Source organism: Battus philenor, unplaced genomic scaffold, assembly GCF_028537555.1.
Source record: "Battus philenor isolate CCGP_79_NKW_IND1 unplaced genomic scaffold, ilBatPhil1.0.hap1 SCAF_22, whole genome shotgun sequence".
NCBI classification, from domain to species: Eukaryota; Metazoa; Arthropoda; class Insecta; order Lepidoptera; family Papilionidae; genus Battus; species Battus philenor.
Genome location: NW_027181685.1, coordinates 12,473,845 through 12,495,678, shown reverse-complemented (window position 1 = coordinate 12,495,678; position 21,834 = coordinate 12,473,845). Strand labels below are relative to the sequence as shown.

At 36.9% G+C, this 21,834-nt stretch overlaps 2 protein-coding genes across 2 annotated transcripts in view; one reads left to right on the top strand and one right to left on the bottom strand.

Moving 5' to 3' along the window:
* The window catches only part of rg (rugose), a 728,321-nt gene that overhangs the window by 573,684 nt on the left and 132,803 nt on the right, over positions 1-21,834 (top strand). The gene's annotated exons all lie outside the window — the stretch shown is intronic.
* LOC137923769 (protein mab-21) lies at positions 9,577-11,089 on the bottom strand. The gene has a single exon (XM_068767038.1). The coding sequence runs from the start codon at positions 11,033-11,035 to the stop codon at positions 9,938-9,940; it is 1,098 nt and encodes a 365-aa protein (XP_068623139.1). The 5' UTR covers positions 11,036-11,089; the 3' UTR covers positions 9,577-9,937.

The window sequence follows — 21,834 nt, the reverse complement described above, 5'->3', positions numbered from 1 at the left end:
TCATGCTGGTAGCTTAGGCTATATGTACCTTCATAGAAATTGATCGCGCGGAAACAAAAGTTCCGCGAGCTAGAATGTACATGTTGTTTGAATTTGTATTATTCTTAAGACACTAAAGATTTCTAACAGAAACAATCTATTAGATGTATTAAACAGACATTACTTCTCAAACGCCTTTGTCCGCTTTTCTAAAGGTCGAAATCTCAGGCCTATATAACAATATTTCTCTGTATTGACCAGCGATCAAACCATTCCTTAGTCTTGATATACCTTTGTTTACACGAGTTATACAGTCAGGGTGTTGTTCGAATCAGTTATCTGTTGACCCGATATCTTTATGCATCGATGTACGTTTATTAATTTAGGCGCGTGAGCTGCATGTGCCAGTGGTTTTGAGTAATGCGTAGGCAACGGGCCGACGGCGCCGGCCGGCCAGCCTGCAGCGCATACTAATTAATATAATATTAGGCAATGCCTCCCGTTGGTTTCATATTTTATGACCTCAAATTACTTCCACCACGGTCATGTACTCCTGGTAACTGTTATAAAATACACTTGCAAAAAGACAAGATAATATTTTGTAAAATTTATATAATTTTTTGTACACGGCGTAGTTCATATGACCTAAAGGTTTAAAAGGGTGAGTGTATAAAACTCATTTGCTGTCAATCCAAAAAATCCAATGGTTTCAGAAATAATAAATAAACTAAGGTTCGTATATAATAGCATCTCTCCCGACTTTGTACTACCACAAGATGTCTGCATATAGGAAAAAAAAGAAAAAAGTATAATTACGTAATATATTTCAAAGTAATCTCTTTATACAGATCGATTAGAATATAGTGTAGTAGCGTATACATATATACAGTATATATATATATATTTTAAAACATGAAGCATATGGCTGTAAAAGATCATCCTGTACATCTACTACATTTAGCTGTGTAGCATGAGATCACATATCAGGATTTATACTAAAAAAAATTGGTTAAATACCTTGTTTTTTTGTGATCACGAAAACTTTAGAAAAGGTTGTATAAGATTGCAATTTAGTAATTTTAAATGTAAGATAAATATAATTTTACTATCGACAGAACTTAGATACTCCCTACAAGGGATAGGCCTCCACCAAAGTTCGCCACCACGTCAGGTTATGCGCTGATCGCATTCACTGACTTCCTGTCGCGTCTACCGGCTCGTGGTCGCAACGAAAACCTTTCGGCCCCAACTGTACATCTATATGTAAGAAAAGGACCAATATTTAGCCACTTCCTCACATGCTGTGGTAGTTATGCAATAAAATGCACCGCCCGCCAGCCCGCTGATAAATGGCATAGCTATGATACCACTACATGTGCGGAAGTGGCTAAATATTGGTCCTTTTCTTACTTAGGATGGACTTCCGCGAGGTAACGCCTGATTCCATTAAATATGTACATCTATATATTTCTTATTTCTGGATATACACAATTATTGTATTTATATATGTCTTAAATATACTATATTTGATTTCCAATTTACGTCCGATCTCATTGAATAAGTTCATCCAATGGTGTTTAATTCTTTTCTTCTATCTATTACTTATGATTCAATTATTTTCCTATATCTTGAAGTGGAAAAAAGTTTAATAAATAAATATCAAGATATATACTATCAATTGTAATTAGCTACACATGGTTCATCGTCGATTCAGACCAAAGACACCCACTGCAAGGTTTACTATAATCGCCGCACTCAGCAGGGGGATTGGCGATCGCATTGGGTAACATGGTACGCAGAGAATGCTGCTGTCCATCCTCTAGAACCTTGTTTTTAAGCAGTGGCAGTTTTATATAATTAATGTCCAAATTGTTAATTATATATCATTGTATCCCCGGAAATGACGAAACGACCTACTATTACAAGTCTCAGTTCTCTGCCGCTGTGTTACCGATGCTCTCAATCTATAACTCTCTCAAAACACGATTGATAAGATTGATTACTGTGTAATTATTTATATGCATAAAGAGTTTATCACGTTATTCGTTCATATTATAATGAATCTAGTATTGTACACAGTGGTCACGTATGTATTTAATTTGAAACATCTCACAGGATCTCTCTTTGGTAGGAACTAGAATCGACTTGATCTTCCCTGTACAATATCAACTTAATTCTAGAAGAGTTCGAAACGCATCTAGAAATGTAAAATCCGGTCACGAATTCAGACGTTTTTTTGTGATACCCTTTCCAATATTCTTACTACAGTTGCAGGGCGATTTATTCGCAGGATTTATTCGTTCGATTTTTATATCTCACTAATAGATGTCTCGCGCTTTCCCACTTTCCCACGAGGTGGAAGGTAGCAGTTGTCGTGGCTTTCTGGAAACTCGACAAGGAGGACTTCACGCATCCGAAATCTTACAGACCAATCGGACTTTTGCCCGTTATTACCAACATGTTCGAAAAGATCTTGGTAAAATAAATTATTATTTTCTTTGAACCTTGTTTAATCAAAGTCGCCTCCGTGCTATACATTGCTGTTCAATTTGACAACTTCCATATCGCTTGTTATTTCTAATATGGATATGGAGTTAGAGCGTTAACAGTAGCTAGCCGGTAGGCCGAAATATCTGTGATGCCGCTACCCACACGCGGTATCGCGTCCATTAATACCAGTCCGCGGTATCGGGTACGGGCCCGCGTTGTAAAATATCGTCGTAACCCGACACCGCACGTAGGCCGTACGGACGGAACGTCTCGCGGCGTTATTTGTTTATTTGTTCTGCCTCTTGTTTATGTTGCCCTGGTACTATCTGGCGCCTCGTTTGTTACATTCTATATAGCGAAAACATATTCTAAATAAAACTTAAATTGCACCACGATATACTCGTACAAACAAACACAGTTTTACAAGGAATACCGGTATGATAGAAATTGAAATCAAATTGATCTGTACTTCAATGCCCTCCACCAATCAGTACTTGTCTGAGAGAGTTCCAAACACGTCCAAAATTATATAATCAATCAAAGAGATTGGTAATTTTTACTAGTTCTAGACATTCGCATTACTATGTGTTCAACCTTGACATTAATCATGTCATCATTATACCTACAAGTCGATCACCGCTAGTTATGTGCCTTTACCGTAAGTTTGCACTAAGGCTAAATGGAAGCGGAACATCCTTCGTCTTCCGAAGATCTAAACAAGGTTGTCTGCCCATCTTTTCTTTTGTATGGCTTCGTGTTTGTAGCATCTCCTACTCCTCTACCTCCTTCTCGTTCTTTTACGTTCACAATTTCGTCACTTTCTCTTTTGGATTCTACATTTACATTTATTCAATTTATAACTTTATTACTTTGCGTCTACCCACCTTGTTGGATAAAAGATTGCTCTCTTCAAAAGGCATGTGCGTGGTGAGAATCGGCAAATTATGTATTATATCTTTTGAGTTATGAAGTTATTATTATAAAGACTATATCTACAGTATCCACCATCACTTTCTCTCTCTCTCTCTCTCTCGCTCTCTCTCTCTCTCTCTCTCTCTCTCTCTCTGTTTCATTGAGGCATTTCCGATGTACAAATATAGTCATGATTCTAAAAGAACTTTCATCTGATCTGTTTATCATTAGACTTATGGACCCTTGTGCGTTTAGATGCTCAACTCTACCTTTGACACCATGTCACTCCATAGCGTCTTCTTTTCTACCCATGACTGAGACAAATACTTCAAAATTCGACAGTGTTTTACGTGTGTCGTATTGTATGTTCAGTTTATAATAAACAATCTAACATTCAACATTTCAATGCAGTCGATGTGTTGTTCGATTCCTCCATCTTTTCGTATCCCTAAATACTGTTGACACTTTCTGCTATATTTTCCGAGCACTATGTTACACTATCTCTTATCGCCTTTGTATCAAGCGACATTTGGACCTGATTAAACTAGGACGTGGAGGCTGCGACCTCGGGGCCCCATCCTTCTATTTTTCCGTTGATCAAAAGGCTTGTTGGAGAAACACATCATTAAGGTTATTAGAATTTGTATTAATTATTATTCATATTTAGAATGTGTATGCATTTACTTTTAGATGAACAAACCAAAGGATTCTCCATAGTGATACAACCTGTTAAACATGTCAGATGACACACGTGTTATAAAGCTTTGTTTTAATGTTTAAACGGTCATGGGACAAAACAGATGTTATTTAAGTAAAACAATTTAAAATTTATATTAAAACTTCAACCCAAAGATAGAGGCAGATTTACTCATCTTAAACTTCATCAAAGGTCTAGTAGAGTCGGTTGAGTATCACTCAAAATCACGTGAGGATAATGTTTGCTTATCGCAGCACGTCTCGCTCCAGTTCGCCACCCACACGGCACGATGCTGTACGAACGAAGGCCGGACGGGTCTTTGACCCATTCCGTGCTGTTTGATACAATCGCGTGGATCATGATTTATAAAATCTTGTACATGCAACTTCTTAGCTACCTTAAACGCGAACTTCATTCGGATTTGTTCTTATAAAATTAAATTTTAACATAACGTACGCTAAAATGTAGCAACAATTATGATTTTAGGTTACTTTTTTATAATTATGTATACAGGTTGATTGATGGTGAATTTATTAGTAATTTTTAAGCAAATTTTTTTTAAAACTTTAAAGTTTTTTTAAGTTAATTCTAAGGTAAAATTAAAGAGTTGAAGTTATCGGCTGTGTTAAGAATTTTAAAAGCACTTTCTTTTACTATTTTATCATTACCTTATTTATTATTTCTAAAACTATTTTTGGATACGGTGTATCACAAATTACAGTAAATAAGCTATAAATTCACCCTGTTAAACTTTTTACACATATTACTAAAGATTATAGCAATTGTAATTTTTTTAAATTGTGTTTAACAATTTTTCTTCGTGATAGTACATTAAATATACTTCCTCTAAATCGAAGTATACCGGACATTGAATATTTCTATATCTCTATTGACCATAAACAATACGTACACGATATTAAACCAGTAAAAACAATGTCAGATATAAATGAACTGTAAAACAATGTTTACGCATTTGAATAGAAGTACAATCGTCGTGATAATTCGAATGAATTTTTATTGTGTATAGATAATGCGTTTTTTGTATTAAAATGCACATACATTTCCGTGAGAGAACAAACCGGCCGATGGTAACCTGGCAGTTTAACTATGCATTTATTTCATTTTAACGGCGTCGCCTCTTGATGTCGGCCGCTGTGGAAATCAGAAACAGTTTTCTTAAAAATTCTTGACGATTTTTTTATACTAATTAATTCATTTCACTTATACAACTGTCGCATTTCATGAATGTCATTGTAAAAGGTTATATAAAGGCCATTCACTGCCATTATAACTAATCTGTCTTAATATGAATAATATATTAGTAATAATTATCATTTTAAAAGTTCTAAACACGGTGTTAATATATAAAAATAAACTGATTAATCCTAGTTTTTGTCATTAAATAAATCATTTATGGCCCATGGCATCTGGATCTACCACTGGAGAAATTTAAAACGAAAATAAAATTCATTTATTCAACATTAGAACTTTTAACAGAACTCTTATTGATCGTCAACTTTCAATCTATTTATTTTTGACTCGTTTTACAACGTGTTATAGTTGTAGAGAAGAAGCAGGAAGAATTTACAAAACATTTTTTAATAATTTAACGCAAATTTATACACACTTTATCAGATATAGCCTAAATGAAATCAAAATAATCAAGCTACATAACTGCCAAGGATTCTTCTCATTTAAATATTCGTTTATTATAAATTCTATATTAGAAACATATTACTGAATAAAGTATATTATTCTATGCAAAATGCTATTTTATGTTGAATATTGAATTCTATACTGTTAATATGTGGAGTTAGATGCTCACTCGGGAAGCTAATTATTGTCGCGGACCCTTAATAAAACTATATTTGTAAAGAGCAACTGTTGAATTTCTCGCCGGCTCTCAGCAGAACTGCCTTCCGAGGCGATGGTGTCTTTCTATAGGGACAATAATGCCGACATTTTATGTTGATTGTCGATTCGAAAGTGATTGTAACAGCTAATTTGAATAAAGAATATTTTACTCCCTCTATCTCTAGATACCCTGCCCCCTTTACTTTTCTCTGTATATCATCAATATCATCATCATTTCAACACTGTAGGAGGTCCACTACTGAACATATGCGTCTCCCATAGATTTGCTTTTGGACGTATACGAATATATATGAACATACATGAAGGATTTTTTAAAATTAAAATGTTTGTGTCCTAATGAAATAACATCTGTTTGTTTTTTTACAATTCTTTTTACGGCTTTTTTTTAAAAATCGAAAGGTTAAGATTGTTTTAATTACATAACAAAATAATGTAAAAAATTACGTGCTATCCTCTCGTATATGCACGTATTATATATGATATATCGCACATTTAAAATATCTTAATCTCGTGTGATATATTGCATGTGTCATAATTTTGTTGGTTTATATAGTATCTTTAAAAAGGAATAGTTTTAATATTTTGTTGTACCTAAGGAGGAGGGTAGTCCATTTAAAAAAAGATAAATATATATTGTTCACATGTTTTAATTAATACTGTTATATATAATTTATAATGTATAGCTATATTCATACATACTTATCATAGTATTACACCGGATTGGATTTATATATATATAATAATCAGGTGACTAATACAGCACGCTGCAGTACTACGACCACTCGTACAAACTTATATTGTTAGAAAGAGTTTTAGTGAGCCATTGATGATAAGCAATTTACCATCATCACCTCATTCATAAAATCAAATGAAAGAATTGATAATTTTCAACTTTTTTATTTATAAAGAAGCCAAAAACTAGTTTGTACAACTATAATACTGTGATCCAAAAGTAAGGTGAATATTTTGATAAAATGAAAATTATTTATTTACTCTTCCAAATCAATTTCATCCCCTTTAAAATAATCTCCGTCTGATAGAACGCACTTTTGCCAACGCATTTTCCAGTCTTTGAAACAGTCGGAATAGCCTTTTTATGATATAGCCTTCAAGACCTTCTTCTATTCGGTTTTTATCTCCGCAATTGTGTCAAAACACTGTCCTCTTTCCAACACTGTCCTCTGGCTTTTGAGTTTCCTGAATAGCCAAAACTTGAACGGAACCAAACCAAGCGAATGCGATGGTTGCAAAACAATATCTGTCAAGTTCAGCACAAAAAAGTCGCAAAGAACCATTGCAGTATGATATCGGCTAATCTAGACTTGACGCAAACAGAGACTTAGCAAATGTTATAGACAGTCCTACCAACCTAGGAAAAGAAATTTACCTGCCTACATTAGGCACGGGTGTTTTTAGTGCCAAATTCACTTTACTTTCTGATCACAGTAGTTCCTTTTTAAAAGGTTCTATACAAGTTCTGATAATTACATATGTAACAAAGTACTGAAGAAAAATTTATACAAATTCTTACAATAACTTGAAAATGGTTTCTCTATAATAAATTGTGTGCTGCTTATATTAAAAAATATTTTAGAATATATTACTACAAGCTTTAACTATATTAATCTTATATCAAGTAAATAGGTCGCGAGTTTGAATCCTGGGATACAGTCTTATGTATAATTCACACGTGCATTAATTATATAGGATTGCCACAGCTCACAAACAAGTGTCACAGGATGGGCAGCAGCATCCTGTGACACTTGTCAGAGGACTGAGTACCATAACCCAGCCAACCTACTTGCTTAGCTTGACAATTGTGGTATATACATCCATAGATATTTATGACGGAAGCCTATGCCATACACCGACAACTATGGGTTGTAATGACGACAAATACATGAAAAATACAGAATAATAGTAACTTTAGTAACAGACATCTACACACATGGCAAATACTATATCATACTGCGATCGCCAACTCGTCTGCCAAGCGTGGCGATTATGGTATGTCCCATCAAAGATATTATATCTTTGGGGGAGGCTAATACCTTGCAAAGAGTAGCTAGGAGTTTAAGCGATGACCAGAACGAATTTTATTATCGGATCATGATGTGGGATATATGGTAAATATGTTTCTTCAAAGAAAACAAAGTAGATGATATATACCAGCTGATTAGTAAGTCAAATTGACAGTAGACAGGTCAAATACTGCGTTGAGGTCTTAAACTTCTGAAGTAGACACGGAATGACTACGCATTCCGTGTCTACTTCAGAAGTATAATGTCCAACGACAAGATTAGATAAAGATAAGATTCATTTATTCAACATTGAAACTTTTAAGTATAATGTCCAACGACAAGATTAGATAAAGATAAGATTCATTTATTCAACATTGAAACTTTTAACAGACCTCTTATTGATTGTCAACTTTTTTTAGTCAATGTATTTTTGACCTTACTCTGCTTTACAAGGTGTTATAATTGTATAGAAGAGGTAAGAAGGAACTCCACAACAACACATCTTTTAATAAAGATTAACAGCACAGATTTATATATATATATATATACACTTTATCAAAGATGGCCTAAATGAAATCAAAATTATCAAGCGACATCATTGTATTAAGATCATGGCAATAAAAAATTCCTATTGGAATATCTATAGGCGATGCCTATTTTTAGCAGTTGATATCCTACGGGTGATGATAATTATATTTCTTTTTTAATGTGTTCAGGTATGAATAATAAATAGATTAAAAATAGTATATGTTTAATTTTATTGCACAGATAAAAAATATCATATTGCTTTGGATCAGCTTCGTCGCAGTTAGTAATTTTTTGTCTTTTTTTTACTTTTATTTGACATAAGAGATAATATTCTTTCTGTGTGAGTCTATATTCTTTCTGAACTATATATAAATAAAATTTTAATAATTTAATCAATGCATCCTATTCTTTATCTCGAATAGAGAATTTAAAATTAATTTGGTATTTTTTTCAAGTCGTATCCGTATTGCCGCGGAACAGTAAAATTCCGGTTTTAATAGAAGATACATTATCTAACCAACAACACAAATTTATGTTTTTAGATAAGTAACAGGATATATGAATACAGAAGAAAGTTAATATATTATATGTTAATTGATCATTTATAGACAAGACTACATTTTAGATATAGCAGGCTAAATTTTAAATTAAATATATATTCCTAAATAACCTTATTATATATAGCAAGTGCAAAGGTTTTAGTTGATCGAAATGTTTTGAACTTGGTTTGTTGACTCATTTACATGTTTGATAGTATAATTCATTTATCAAACGTTTTTAAATTTTATTCAAAGAGAGCATCTGTTAAGTTTCCGGTCAAGTCTTAAGATATCAGAGTTATTTATTTATTATAAAGTTATATTATAAAGTCTATGATTCAAAAGCGGATGTAAATGTTTACTTAAAAATAGCTTAACTGTCAAGTTGGTAAAAGTGTGATTTGGTTAATAGAATTTAAGTAGATATACATGCGGTAACGTAACATAGATATATAATATAATATAGAGTATATGTGTACAGTAGTATGTTTGTGCAAGTGTTCGGGATAGTTAAAGTAATGATGATAAATCAAAGATGGTGTTAGTTTTAAAATCTGTTTATTATAATATCGATAATAAGCCTACGTTATAATGTCTCAGTCAAATAAATACACGATGTTTCATAATTCCCATTCTTTTTTCTTTTCTTTTCAATCTTTTGAAAATAATTAAATATTACTAATAATTGTACAACAAGTAAATTATTTACATTATATCACAAATAATATCCAGAAGATTAAGTTCTACTTGAATAGTATCACTTCTACTTACAGTCTGTCCGAGACGGCTTCGCCAAATCACTCGCCGGTGTCGAATCCGCGAGTGATTCGACTGTTATACTCGGTAAAGCACAATCACTCACTCCACTTATGACTAACTGTAGGAATGGAGATCGCTCACAGCTTTTCGAAAGCCCTGGAATTGGTGAGCATCTCCCTGGTGAGTCGCCAGACTTGCTTGGCGGCGTTCTCGAGCGCCGTGGGCGACTTGCCCTTGAAGAGGTCCACGTGCGGTAGGAAGTAGTGCGGGCAGCGGCGGCACTGCAGCGACGAGATGAGTTGCAAGAAGATGCCGTTGATCCTGTCCCCGATGGCCGCCTCGTCCCACTCGTGCTCCCGAGGATGCTTCTCGCACTCGTACAGCAGCAGCGTCTTCATGTGGTAACACGTCACCGGGTTGCCCGGCAAGTCGAGGTGCCTGTCCCTGATCGTCTTCAGTATACTCAGGCACTTCCTCCGGCAACCGCCTTGTAACAAACGGTTCTCCGCTTCAAAGAAACTCAACACCCACGCGTCTCCCTCCATCGCGGAGTTTTTCCCTTGCAACGCTAGACACTCTTTTGATAGCAGATCGAAACCCTCCGTCTTAACTTCAGCTACGATGTTGGGGTGTGGCCAGGGGATGGCCGGCAGTGGCCAATGTGCGGCAGAACGTGGCCACAGACCGGCGCACTTGAACGCGGGCGTGATTTGAACAATGTAGCGCTCACGGATGCGAAGTTTCACCTCAGTCGTCTCCGCGATCATCTTCACACAGTCCCGGTACGAGCATTTGTCACACGCCTGTGCGACCAGCGTCTGGAAGCGCGACCTAATCTTCCGTGCAGAGAGGTATCCCGACGCGGTGATGAACTCCACCCAAAGTGACATGGAGCGCTTCCTGCCGTCGCTCAACTTTAGCACTGCGCAGCCTGGCAAGGAGCCGTCATCCACGAAGTTGAGCACGCCCATCTGGTTCAGGTAGATGACGATCTCGAACTCGTGCGGCGACACGACCTCCAACCCGTCAAAGCGGCCATTGTAGTCAGTCAGCGAGGAGATGAATCGCGGCTCCTGCAGTTCCACCTCCTTGAGAACATCCTGCACAATCCGGCAGACCTCGTGGATGGTTTTGGCGATCTGCGCCTTGCGGTTGGCGACCCGTTCGTTGTAGTACTTGTTCATCTGGTACACGAGCTTGGACTGGGCCGCCATCATCTCGGGTGGCACGAGCATGGTGCTGGGTCTACGTGCAGCGCATGGTCGAGTGCGACGACACGCACGCGCACGACGCTCTGCTGCTCGCGACTGAGCCGACCGGCGACCGAAGCCCCGGAGGCGGCGACCGCCCACCTATCCCGCGCCCGCGAATCGCGGAGCTTTACGTCCTCTCATTCGCTCCGTCGGCGCATGTCGCTTGCGGGAGCGAGACGGCGAGGTGGCCGGGGCCGCGGTATCGATCGGGGCAGCTCCGCCCCTCGCACGTAGGTATCGTCTCGTCGGCCGGTCGTCGTTAATTCGGTAGCGCTAACGAGCCGCGCTCGCATTAACGACGACTTTTTCCCGTCGGCTCGTCGCTCGTTAATTGCGTTGACTAATTCGATCGCGGTCCCCGGCGTGTCATAACTCGTCGGCGACCTCGCGACTTAAGCGGAGCCTTCCGCGTGCACTTTTTCATCGCAGCTGTCGGCCGCTATCGCCCAGATATTCATAAGGCCGGCCCTGATTGAAACGTTCATATGGTGAAGTACCTACGCGGTGCTTTGTCGTTGCAAAATCGTTTTAAATCGCGCTAGTGTTAACCGCTTTATAGCGCGAGCCGATATTAATATTTATCTCCGCAAAAATCTCTGCATAAAGCGAATGCGAGAAAAACAGACAAGAAATTTCTTATAATTATTTTTATCTTCTCCGTTTTAGCGTTGTATTACTTCGATCTAATTCTTCTTAGAGGTTTAAATAAAGACATGTCCAAAGCCCACGTAGACCTTCACGTCTTCGAAACACTAACATGATTTTATAACTTTTGACTTTGTTCTTATTATTGTAGAAGCGTATGATTTAAAACACAGACGTAATTGCAATTATAAATGAACAAATTAAATGAAATCCCTTCACGGACACGCATTATTTGAACGAACACTCTTAAAGTTATATCTCATTTAACACCGAAAACAAAATAAGTCAGACAAGACTAATCTAAAACATATGATATATTCTATCAGGTGTTCAGGAAAGAAATTTTATGAACATTATTTTTTTTCCATCCTGAACGTTAAATCTACGTTAAATTCGTAAAGTATTTAGTAACAAAGCAACAGAAATGTAAATTGCTTTAATTGCATTTATTTTTTAGCTAATGATAATGATAATGGTAAATCTTGTCCTAAAACACCTAGAAAGCTTCTGTCTCTCTCTAATAAGGATATGTCAGTAATTACATATATCCGCCTATCTCTGTCAGATAGGTTTAATTGAGTCGCTTATTCGAATACTCTGTTCTTTGCATATCTGAGCAGAACTAGCCCAGCGGTAGAGGTCTTAGATTTTGGAAGCCGATAGACGCCCGCTGATAGGCATAGACCTTTCTAAAGATCGTCAGTCAACTTAGTGGGAAGCCCAGGTCGAATCAACCGCTTCGTGATCGCCACTCAAGAACCTTTCGGTTCCAACGGTCATCGATCGCCCTGATGTGCCACACCCACAGCCAATTTAAACGAGCAATTCTTCGTGCTGCGTCGATGATCTTTGTTCTTCTGCGGAACTGTGAGAGTAGCTCTCTTCCATTGCTCTCTGAGTGACCCTGAGTCTTCTTACGAATGCCGTCGTATGTGTTAATCTGTATGCCATCGTGAATATACAATTGAATATATATATATATATATATAACAGGATGACCGGAAAATAATGTCGTTTCTGTCGACATATTTTGCAGAAAAACCGATGGATTCTTACCGCTCCGGCATTGAAAATTTTTGTACTAGATGGCAAAAGGTTGTTAATAACGAAGGTGAATATATTGTTGATTAGAAATAAAAACTTGTTGAAAATGTAGTCGCATGAATTTAACTCCAGAAAGCGACATTTTTTTCCGGTTACCCTAATATTTTGAATTTGAATTTTTATAACAAACATTAAAGAGTGACAATTGAAAGATAGTAGATTATGAGATGTGTTTTTTGTACAACCATCAAAGCGCCGACGGGAACACGTCCGACGTCAAAACTACATGACGTTTTCACCGCTCGTACGGATTTAGCCGGCTGCCGGCCGACGTGCTAATAGTTCGTTCAAAAAAACGATCCAGTTAACTTGGCTGTAGTGACGCGAAACATTCGGTGATGATTTACGAATTCTTTAGTTTTTAATCTACCCACATAATCTCTTGTACAAAATATTTAAAAAATAAAAAAATTTACATGCATTTACGTATTTTATCATTTTAGTCGTACGTCTATTGTGCATAAGCGTACGGCCAAGCTGAGAGATTGTCTGCGTTTAGTAAAAGCGAAAAATTATAAACTTAGTAAACCTTTTAATTATTTAGTTTCATCACTAAATGCCTCCAATTCGAACAGTACTACTCGGTTACCATATGAAGCACTATTATTTAAAATAAAAAAGTTACTTTCTCAAATATTACATCGCTAAATGTATCATTATAAAGAATCTTATAAATTGGTTATATTTATTACTTGAAACTTTTGTAAAAACTTTACAAGACAGTGTAAAGTGTTTTATCAACTTTACGAGATAGGTTGCGTATTGTGGAGTGTTTTGTTAGGCGGTGCATTTTGTAGTAATTTAGATTATTAAGTAAGAAAAGGACCAATATTTAGCCACTTCCGCACATGCAGTGGTAGTCGTGCAATGAAATGCACCGCCCGCCAGCCCGCTGATAAATGCGTATGCGGCAAACAATGCGAATCACACAACCGCCACCGCCAAATCACTCAACACGTGTTTCACCCCTTCACGGGGCATCTTCAGGAGTTATGTTACACCGATTAGTGCCAAACACAGTGTTGTCTCTGTCTGATTCGCATTAGTCGAGCTGGCGAGCGGTGCATTTCATTGCACGACTACCACTGCATGTGCGGAAGTGGCTAAATATTGGTCCTTTTCTTACTTAGGATGGACTTCCGCGAGGTAACGCCTGATTCCATTAAATATTTAGATTATTAAGTTATTATACTTATTAATAAGTAACTGATGCATAAGTTCCGCTGTCGTGTGATCGTCTCGTCGCGCGTCTGGCATCACTACACCGACGGCAGTCACTATTTCGGTCGGACGCGATTGATAGCGGCCCGGCGCGTGATGGATGGAGCGTCGCGTTCTGATTTATGTCCGCCTGTCGCGCGATTCATGGCCGCCGCGCGAGGGAACGCGCGCCCAAACATGGGACACGAGTAGCCGACTTTCCCCACTCCTAAACGAAACTAACTGTGCCTTATTAGATACGGAACATACGGGAAATGATAATTACGTTATCTGAATTATTTTTTACGTTTAACTATTACTCTAATTACATTAGTTAAACGCGTTTAAATTACGCAGAGTACACTCTGTGTTTGGCACTAATCGGTGTAACATTACTCCTGAAGATGGCCCGTGGAGGGGTGAAACACGTGTTGAGTAATTTGGTGGTGGCGGTTGTGTGATTCGCATTGTTTGCCGCATACGCATTTATCAGCGGGCTGGCGGGCGGTACATTTCATTGCACGACTACCGCTGCATGTGCGGAAGTGGCTAAATATTGGTTCTTTTCTTACTTAGTATGGACTTCCGCGAGGTAACGCCTGATTCCATTAAATATTGCTAGTAATCTCCTGAAATGCTATCTCAACACATATATCTCATGTACGTCTTGTGTTAGATAACTTCGGCGCACGCTATGGTTTTTCATTATAATTCGAAGGCATTAAATGTAAGACATAAAATTCAGCCGAAGTAATATATTTTATGAAAATGATTCTTTTTTTTATATTGAAACACTTTTAATGCATTCAGTGAATCTTCTATAACGGACTCACAGCGTAACAACCTCTTATATATAAGCAGGTAGCAATATTTTTAATTATCAATTACATAGTATATCCAGTTTAAAACGAAAAAATAAAAATCCTACATTATCTGAACACGTCGTTTCAACCCATAAAAGCCTACTGTTAGGTATAGCCCTCTCCCAAAGATATCTACCGATGATATATCATAATGACCACGCTTGACGGATTTGCGATCACAGAGGGCACTTTTGGCCATCCTCGGGAACTTGTTCTTGAGCAGTGACGACCTTTTTAATTAATGCACAAAGTGTAAATTATGTAACATTGTAACACAAGACTCGAACCCGCGACCTACGTTCACAAATCTCAATGATTAACCATTGCTCAATGTATAGCTTTATGTATCAACCTATACAAGTTTACTACAAGGCATAAGCCAAAACATATCTATGGTGGGATATACCATAATCGCAACCCTTGGCAGGCGGGTTGGAGATCGCAGTGTGGCTTTGTGGTACGCAGAAGACGCTGCTGCCCATCTTAAGAAAACTTGGTTTGTGAGCATTCTAAAGTGAATTATTTAAGATTCTGTGTATCACAGGGATCGAATCTGCGACCTACGATCGCAAGTTAGTCCTCCATCGCTGTGCTACTGTTCGTCAGTGTAATAATCTCTATACTATGAAGATGTGACGCGATTTCGAATAACATTATGTTAGAATTAACTATAAAAGTTTAATATACAAAACTAGTCAAAACACTTGTTTTGTTATCACGTTTATTGAAGACATCGAATTTAGACTCCGACATGAACACGGCTTATTCAAATTTCACTCGACTGCTTCCTTTAATACCATGACAGTGTAACAAAAAGAGGCAATGGCGGTTATATAACCGCCATTAAGAAATATCAAGAAATATTTCTTGACTAGGAAATTACCTTCTTCTTCTTTTCAGCTGATGGACACCCACTGCAAAGTTCAGACCTCTCCCAAAGGTCGCCACAATGACCGGTTCTTCGTTGCCCGCATCCTGCAAGTTCCAGTGACCATAACTATTTCGTCTTTCCACCTAGTGAAGCTTACATACACCGCGTCTCGGTACTCGGAGTCGGTACTCGTGGGCGCCAAGAACCTTTCGGTTGCACGAACAATGTGCCCCTTAAATTACCTATCTGACTTCAATTTACCAAGCCAAGTCCAAATAAAATTTAATGAAGCTAGTTACGTAGCTGTATATGACTCCAACAGTGATGGCTGGTGAACTTCATCATCGACATATCAGCCAACAGGCGACCATTGCAAGGCCAGCCTTGCGATGTCCGCGTCCAACGATTTCCTGCTATCTGGACTATGTCACCAACAACAATCACGGATTGAATTGCTGAACTAAAACGTATTATATCTTACGCTTCTTGAGTTTTACTATATAAAACCATAGGTATATTAAAAAAAAAATATTCAGGTGACTAAAAAGTAATGTCGCTTTCTTAAATTAAATTCACACGACTACATTTTTAACAAGTTTTATCTCTAATCAATATATTCATCTTCGTAATCAACAAACTTTTGCCGTCTAGTATACAAATTTTCAATGCAGGAGCGGTAAAACTCAATCGGTTTTTCTGTAAAATACGAGTATATCGACGGAAACGACATTACATTCCGGTCATCCTGATATTTTATTTCAAAGAAATCTTTCAGTATATCCTTGCTAAGAAAATTGCAACGTCGGTCTGTTCCCATGGGAGGAGGCATTAGGACGCCGTGCGGATACATTTATTTTCGGTTTTTTTTATCACAAAAAGCCCTCTCGCACGTTTTTACCTCATCCCTTTCGCGGAGGCACCGCGCATGCGCTTTCGCCGCAAAATGGCGGCGTCTAAAACCCGCCCACTTCCGGCGGACGTCCTCGGGTAGGCAACGAGGCGCGACCTACCCCCTTCCTATACCTCTACATATATCTCCGCTACCGCGATGTCGTTTAATTTACAAATTCGGGGGCTCTCGTTGTTTATATAATTAAATTTAAGTTAATGTATTTTATCATTTGTAAACGTATGGTTTGTATTTGATCATGTTTAAGAGGCTTGTAAAAAGTTTTACTACCTAATATTACTTCACATTAACATATATTCGCGGTCGTTCTCTAGCTCAAATGATGATTATGATGATGAAATAAACATAAGGTTTCATGTCATAGTTCCTCGAAAACCTTTTGTTCTCAAGTCGGGCAATTCTCGGGGGCTTTTGTGATAAGTTACTTCACAAAGGTTTCGCTGAAGCGATCTAAGACCTGGACCGTCTACCAATCCGATAATATTACATGTGATGTATTGACACGAGCCGAGGGTCAACTCCTTCCACGTGGTACCTTCTCGTGAACGCGAAACATGTTAATGCTAAAAATAAGTTAAAGCAACTAAAACTTATACATTATACCTTTATAAAAAAACAACCGGGATTAAGTCAAACCGACTAATACTTACATTAATCTTTTGTAAAAAAAAAATTAAACTACAATTTCAACTAGCTTGTATCGGATGACATTTATAACGAAGACAAGAGTTCCGCGTAACAAATCCATCGACGCGTTCACCGCTGACGCTGAACATGATCAAAAGATTTGGACGTTGTCACGCCGCAATGTACGCGTGTTGTAATGTGTCAATGCACTGTTAAGAATTTAGACACAATTACTTATTATTTCTTGTTTTTGATAAATCGATAATTTTTCGAAGGGTGATATACTCTTTATCTAAGAATTTTTGGTCTTAGAAATATTAAATAACATAATGATAATATATTAAGAAAAAGCTTTTTCAAAATTCGAATTATCATTTGAAAGAAATTTCCAAATTGTGTGAAAAGACCGCCCATTGTACTTTTTTTTACTATTACGCAACTATGTATATTTTTATAGCGTAAATAAAAAAAATTAAATTAAATAATAGATTATAATTACTACATGATAATATTTATGATTTTTACTATCTGCTTCTACGGAATTATTATTCCAATTCTTTTTATTCCAGTAAAAAATATATATCATATTATGCCGATTGGAAAAAGAAGCTTTTGCAAAAAATAGGCAAAAATATTTAAGCCGATTAATTATCTTTGCATACATGCCTAATCACTGTGAATTAAACGCGTGAAATTAAAAAAAATATTCAGATAGATACATAATTGAATGTCAGCCAATTCGCAATGTTGTTGTGTAGTCGTGTCACGTGCGGCGTCGTCTCGTTCCCGTCACGTCGGCGTTGCGCACATACCGCACGCTTCCACGACTCTATATCTCCAATTTAATTACTCCATTATCAATTCAGGGCCACCATTAACTAATTGAATTTAAATCGAAAGCTACCTCTTGCCCATAACAATGCGATACTAATATACTTCGATCCGTATCAGTTCTGCTAAACACTGTCGCCTTTCCAAAACTTTGATTTTTAATCATATTGATTATTATTCCAGTATCTTTACGACTTTATTTAATATATTTTGTATATAATACACAAATTAATCATGTAATACATTTGCAACTGAGTTTCGTCGGGACCAACAGGTTTATTGGTATCGGTGATTGTCGCTTTCTTTACGGGAGAACTATGTCTTTCAACGAAGATCTATCGGCGTACATGATTGCGACAATATGTATTTTGTAAATATATGTACATATGAAGTAACGGTGCTAGCCATTTTGGCTGCGTGCAGCTTGCGTAAACAGGTGGTTCCCGATCTATAAAAAAATTCTCTTGACGATCGTACCTCAGTTACAACGAAGACGTTTGCGTAAAGAGGGACTGTACCCGTGTAGTTGTAGTGTTATGACTGTATTGTAGTGTAGATTAGTGAAGTGTGGACTACTTGGCGATCGATCCCACCCGTCCTCGTAGTGTGATGGGGTCCGCTATGCGGTGAGTAATGTTGTGTCGGAATGAAAAGGGGAATTTATTTAAATTCCGCTGTAAGAGCAACGAGGAGGAAGATATTGGTAGGGTATAGTTTTATGTCCGTCTAATGATCGTCTGTTTTTGTGACCTTAAGGTCGCAGAAATAAAACTTATGGAGCCTATTGGAGAGGTACATCTGAAAAATTATCACAACCTTATGGGCTTGCTTTAACGCGCTCACTATTTTATATATTAATGCGATTTTAACGTTATATATTTTAGATAAATTAGATATATAATATATCTAACAGTTACTCATACGGGCTTTGTACTATCACATGTTATCGACCGTTCGCTGTGAAATAAATATAATAAATCCACATATATCACTTTATTTAATCACTTATTGTCGCAATAATAATCTAAGATATTATATAAAAAACTTTTATGTATTTTAACAATGAAATATCGGTTCTTTTCTTTAACATGTTTTTGTGTATAATGTCGTCAAACTAAGCCTGTGTGTTTAAATTTACTCTGTGGTTTGTAAAGTAAGAGAGATATTTTTTTCCTCGTTATATATTGATACTATATCTGTATAACTTCCGTTCAGAAATACAGAACCTTCCTCGTGCCGTATATCATAAATTAGTCGTATTAGCCAAGCCATTCTTGATTTTTGTGGTTAGCAATACTTTAGCCGTACTGTTTGTAAATTTTTATGCATCGTAACAATTATATTTTTACAATTGAATAGAATTAAATAAGAAATAGTCTAAAGGATTGTTGAAATTCAAAATACATGCTAACAATGAAATATATAATAATTAATCAACTGTATTAATAATGAAACCTTATTTTTGAAACATTCGTTAAAACATTCATTTTTCATGTTTTTACTTCCATAGATTCATTTAAAATGTATTTGAAAATTATGTGATTTATTACTGTTGGTCGCAGTTGATGATCGATTCTTATATATTATTTAATAACGGTACCATATATATAGGCTGTATTCAATTCCTGTCTTCTGGCTAGGTTGTATGGATGCCTGACATGGAGTTACACTTATAGGATAAAAGAAAAAAAACGGCGACTCGGAGATTAACGGAGAGAAGTACACCCTAAAACTCAAGATGATACATAAGATCAGAAAGTATCAGATGAAAGATTAAAATACTTGTAGCCTTAATACAGGCTCTAAAATGGCAATGAACTGCTCATATCTCGTTGGAAAGGATATTGTTGCACAATTGGATGACCCTTGATAAAAGAAGAGAATTCTAGAAAAAGAAAGAGTAGGCTTTTACTAAAGTGATCCACATCAAAGAAAACAACTAACCTTACTAACATTAGACTAATAAGTTAAAATTGTACTATCACAACTAACTTATATCTGAAATGTAAATTAGGTTGTTGTGGAGATAAAAACAAGGCATAATTATGTGTGGTTCATATAAATTAGAATTTTAACACATTAATCTTTCCATAGTTACACTGCATCTGTATATTGAATGTAAATGCTATGGGAGTTTGAACATCCAATCCTTCCAATTGAAAATTTCTAGGCGAAGACATATGTTTAGCAGTAGACGTCTTATAGGTTAAATGATGATGATTATGAAAGCTTTAATATAGAAAATTTTACGCTCAAATGGTGAACGAATTATTATTGAAACTACACAAGTGTACTGTCACATTGAAACTACTTATTTTATATTCATTTATAGCAATAATTTTAATAGTTAAGCGTCTTTTGAAAGATAACCTAAAAATATATATATTAACACAATATGTCACAAAAATAATTAATTCCGAAAGAGTAAGTTAAGTTTCTAAATTCAAATAAAAGAAAGTGAACAAATTTTAATTAATGCAAATCTCTACAGTGTTAAACTTGGTGTATAAGAGACGGAAATGGCTTCGCATTATTGATGATGATCACATTACGGCGGTGATCGGAACAAACGATTTAACCATTTAACACGACGCCTGTGACTCGTGTAAACAATATGTCTGACGTGTCCCGTTGAACACAAACCACTGAAACACGTCCATCACCCCCCACCGCTCGACGCCGAATGACATTCGCCCCACCTTCTCGCCGCTTACTTAGAAGGGGAATAGCTCCGCCCTGCGTATTACCCACCGAACTCTACAGCGCATGTGCGTATATCAATTACAATTGAATCTATACCTAAAATTACAAGTATTTAGAGTTGATTATCACATGTTAACAGAAGTTGTTATATCTTGTAGGGTTGCAACAATCGACTTTTTTTCTCGAGAAATAATTTCAGTCGAACGCAAAGGCATTTCGGTGCAGTAATTGGGATGGGGATTGAGACGTCCAGTTCTCGTAATTATTAAGAAGATCGGAGATAAGCGATACAGAGCCTCGCTCCTTTACCTCTTTAGTTACGGCCTTTTATATCTAGATTTTGTAGCGAAAGAATTTATTCAGGTACTTTGTTTAACTTTTAATAACGCTGGTAAAACGTGTATAACTCAGGCATTTGATATTTTAATACACATTTGCTACGGTAGTAGATTTACTGCGAGATCAAATCGTAAATAAAAAGACCCCGAACCAAGGTGATAGACGTAGTTCCCCGAAGAGTTGCTTATCGGAAGTGACAGTCTGGCAGGACATATCGATCGTGAAAGCGATGGAATTTGGGGCCGAAAAGTTCTCGAGGTAGATGCGTCGTGGGTAGGTTCCCCATTAGATAGACAGACAACATAGCAGTGCATCCTTCGGCTAAAAAGAAGAAGCTATATTTATACAATTGTAGTCTTTAATAGTTGCTTTATAAACTTTACATCTTTTTTTCCTTCCGTTTCGTTTGCAATATTCGAACACTTACAGAACAAATAGGTTTATTTATTACCTATTATTAACTTCGTATTCGACATAAAGTCAAGAAGGTTTGTCATCTATGACCTCAGTGAGGGTCCTATCTGTCCTCTCATGCTCCGCAGGTAGAGGGTATCTGCCGTAAATTTTTACAAATTAAGGTTTAATAAAAATACCCGCACACGGGCCGGCGACCACCGATAAATTATCGGTTAACTGCCGTACAAGCAGTTAGAGATAAGGCGGCGATTAAAGTTGAACCCGCCCCGCC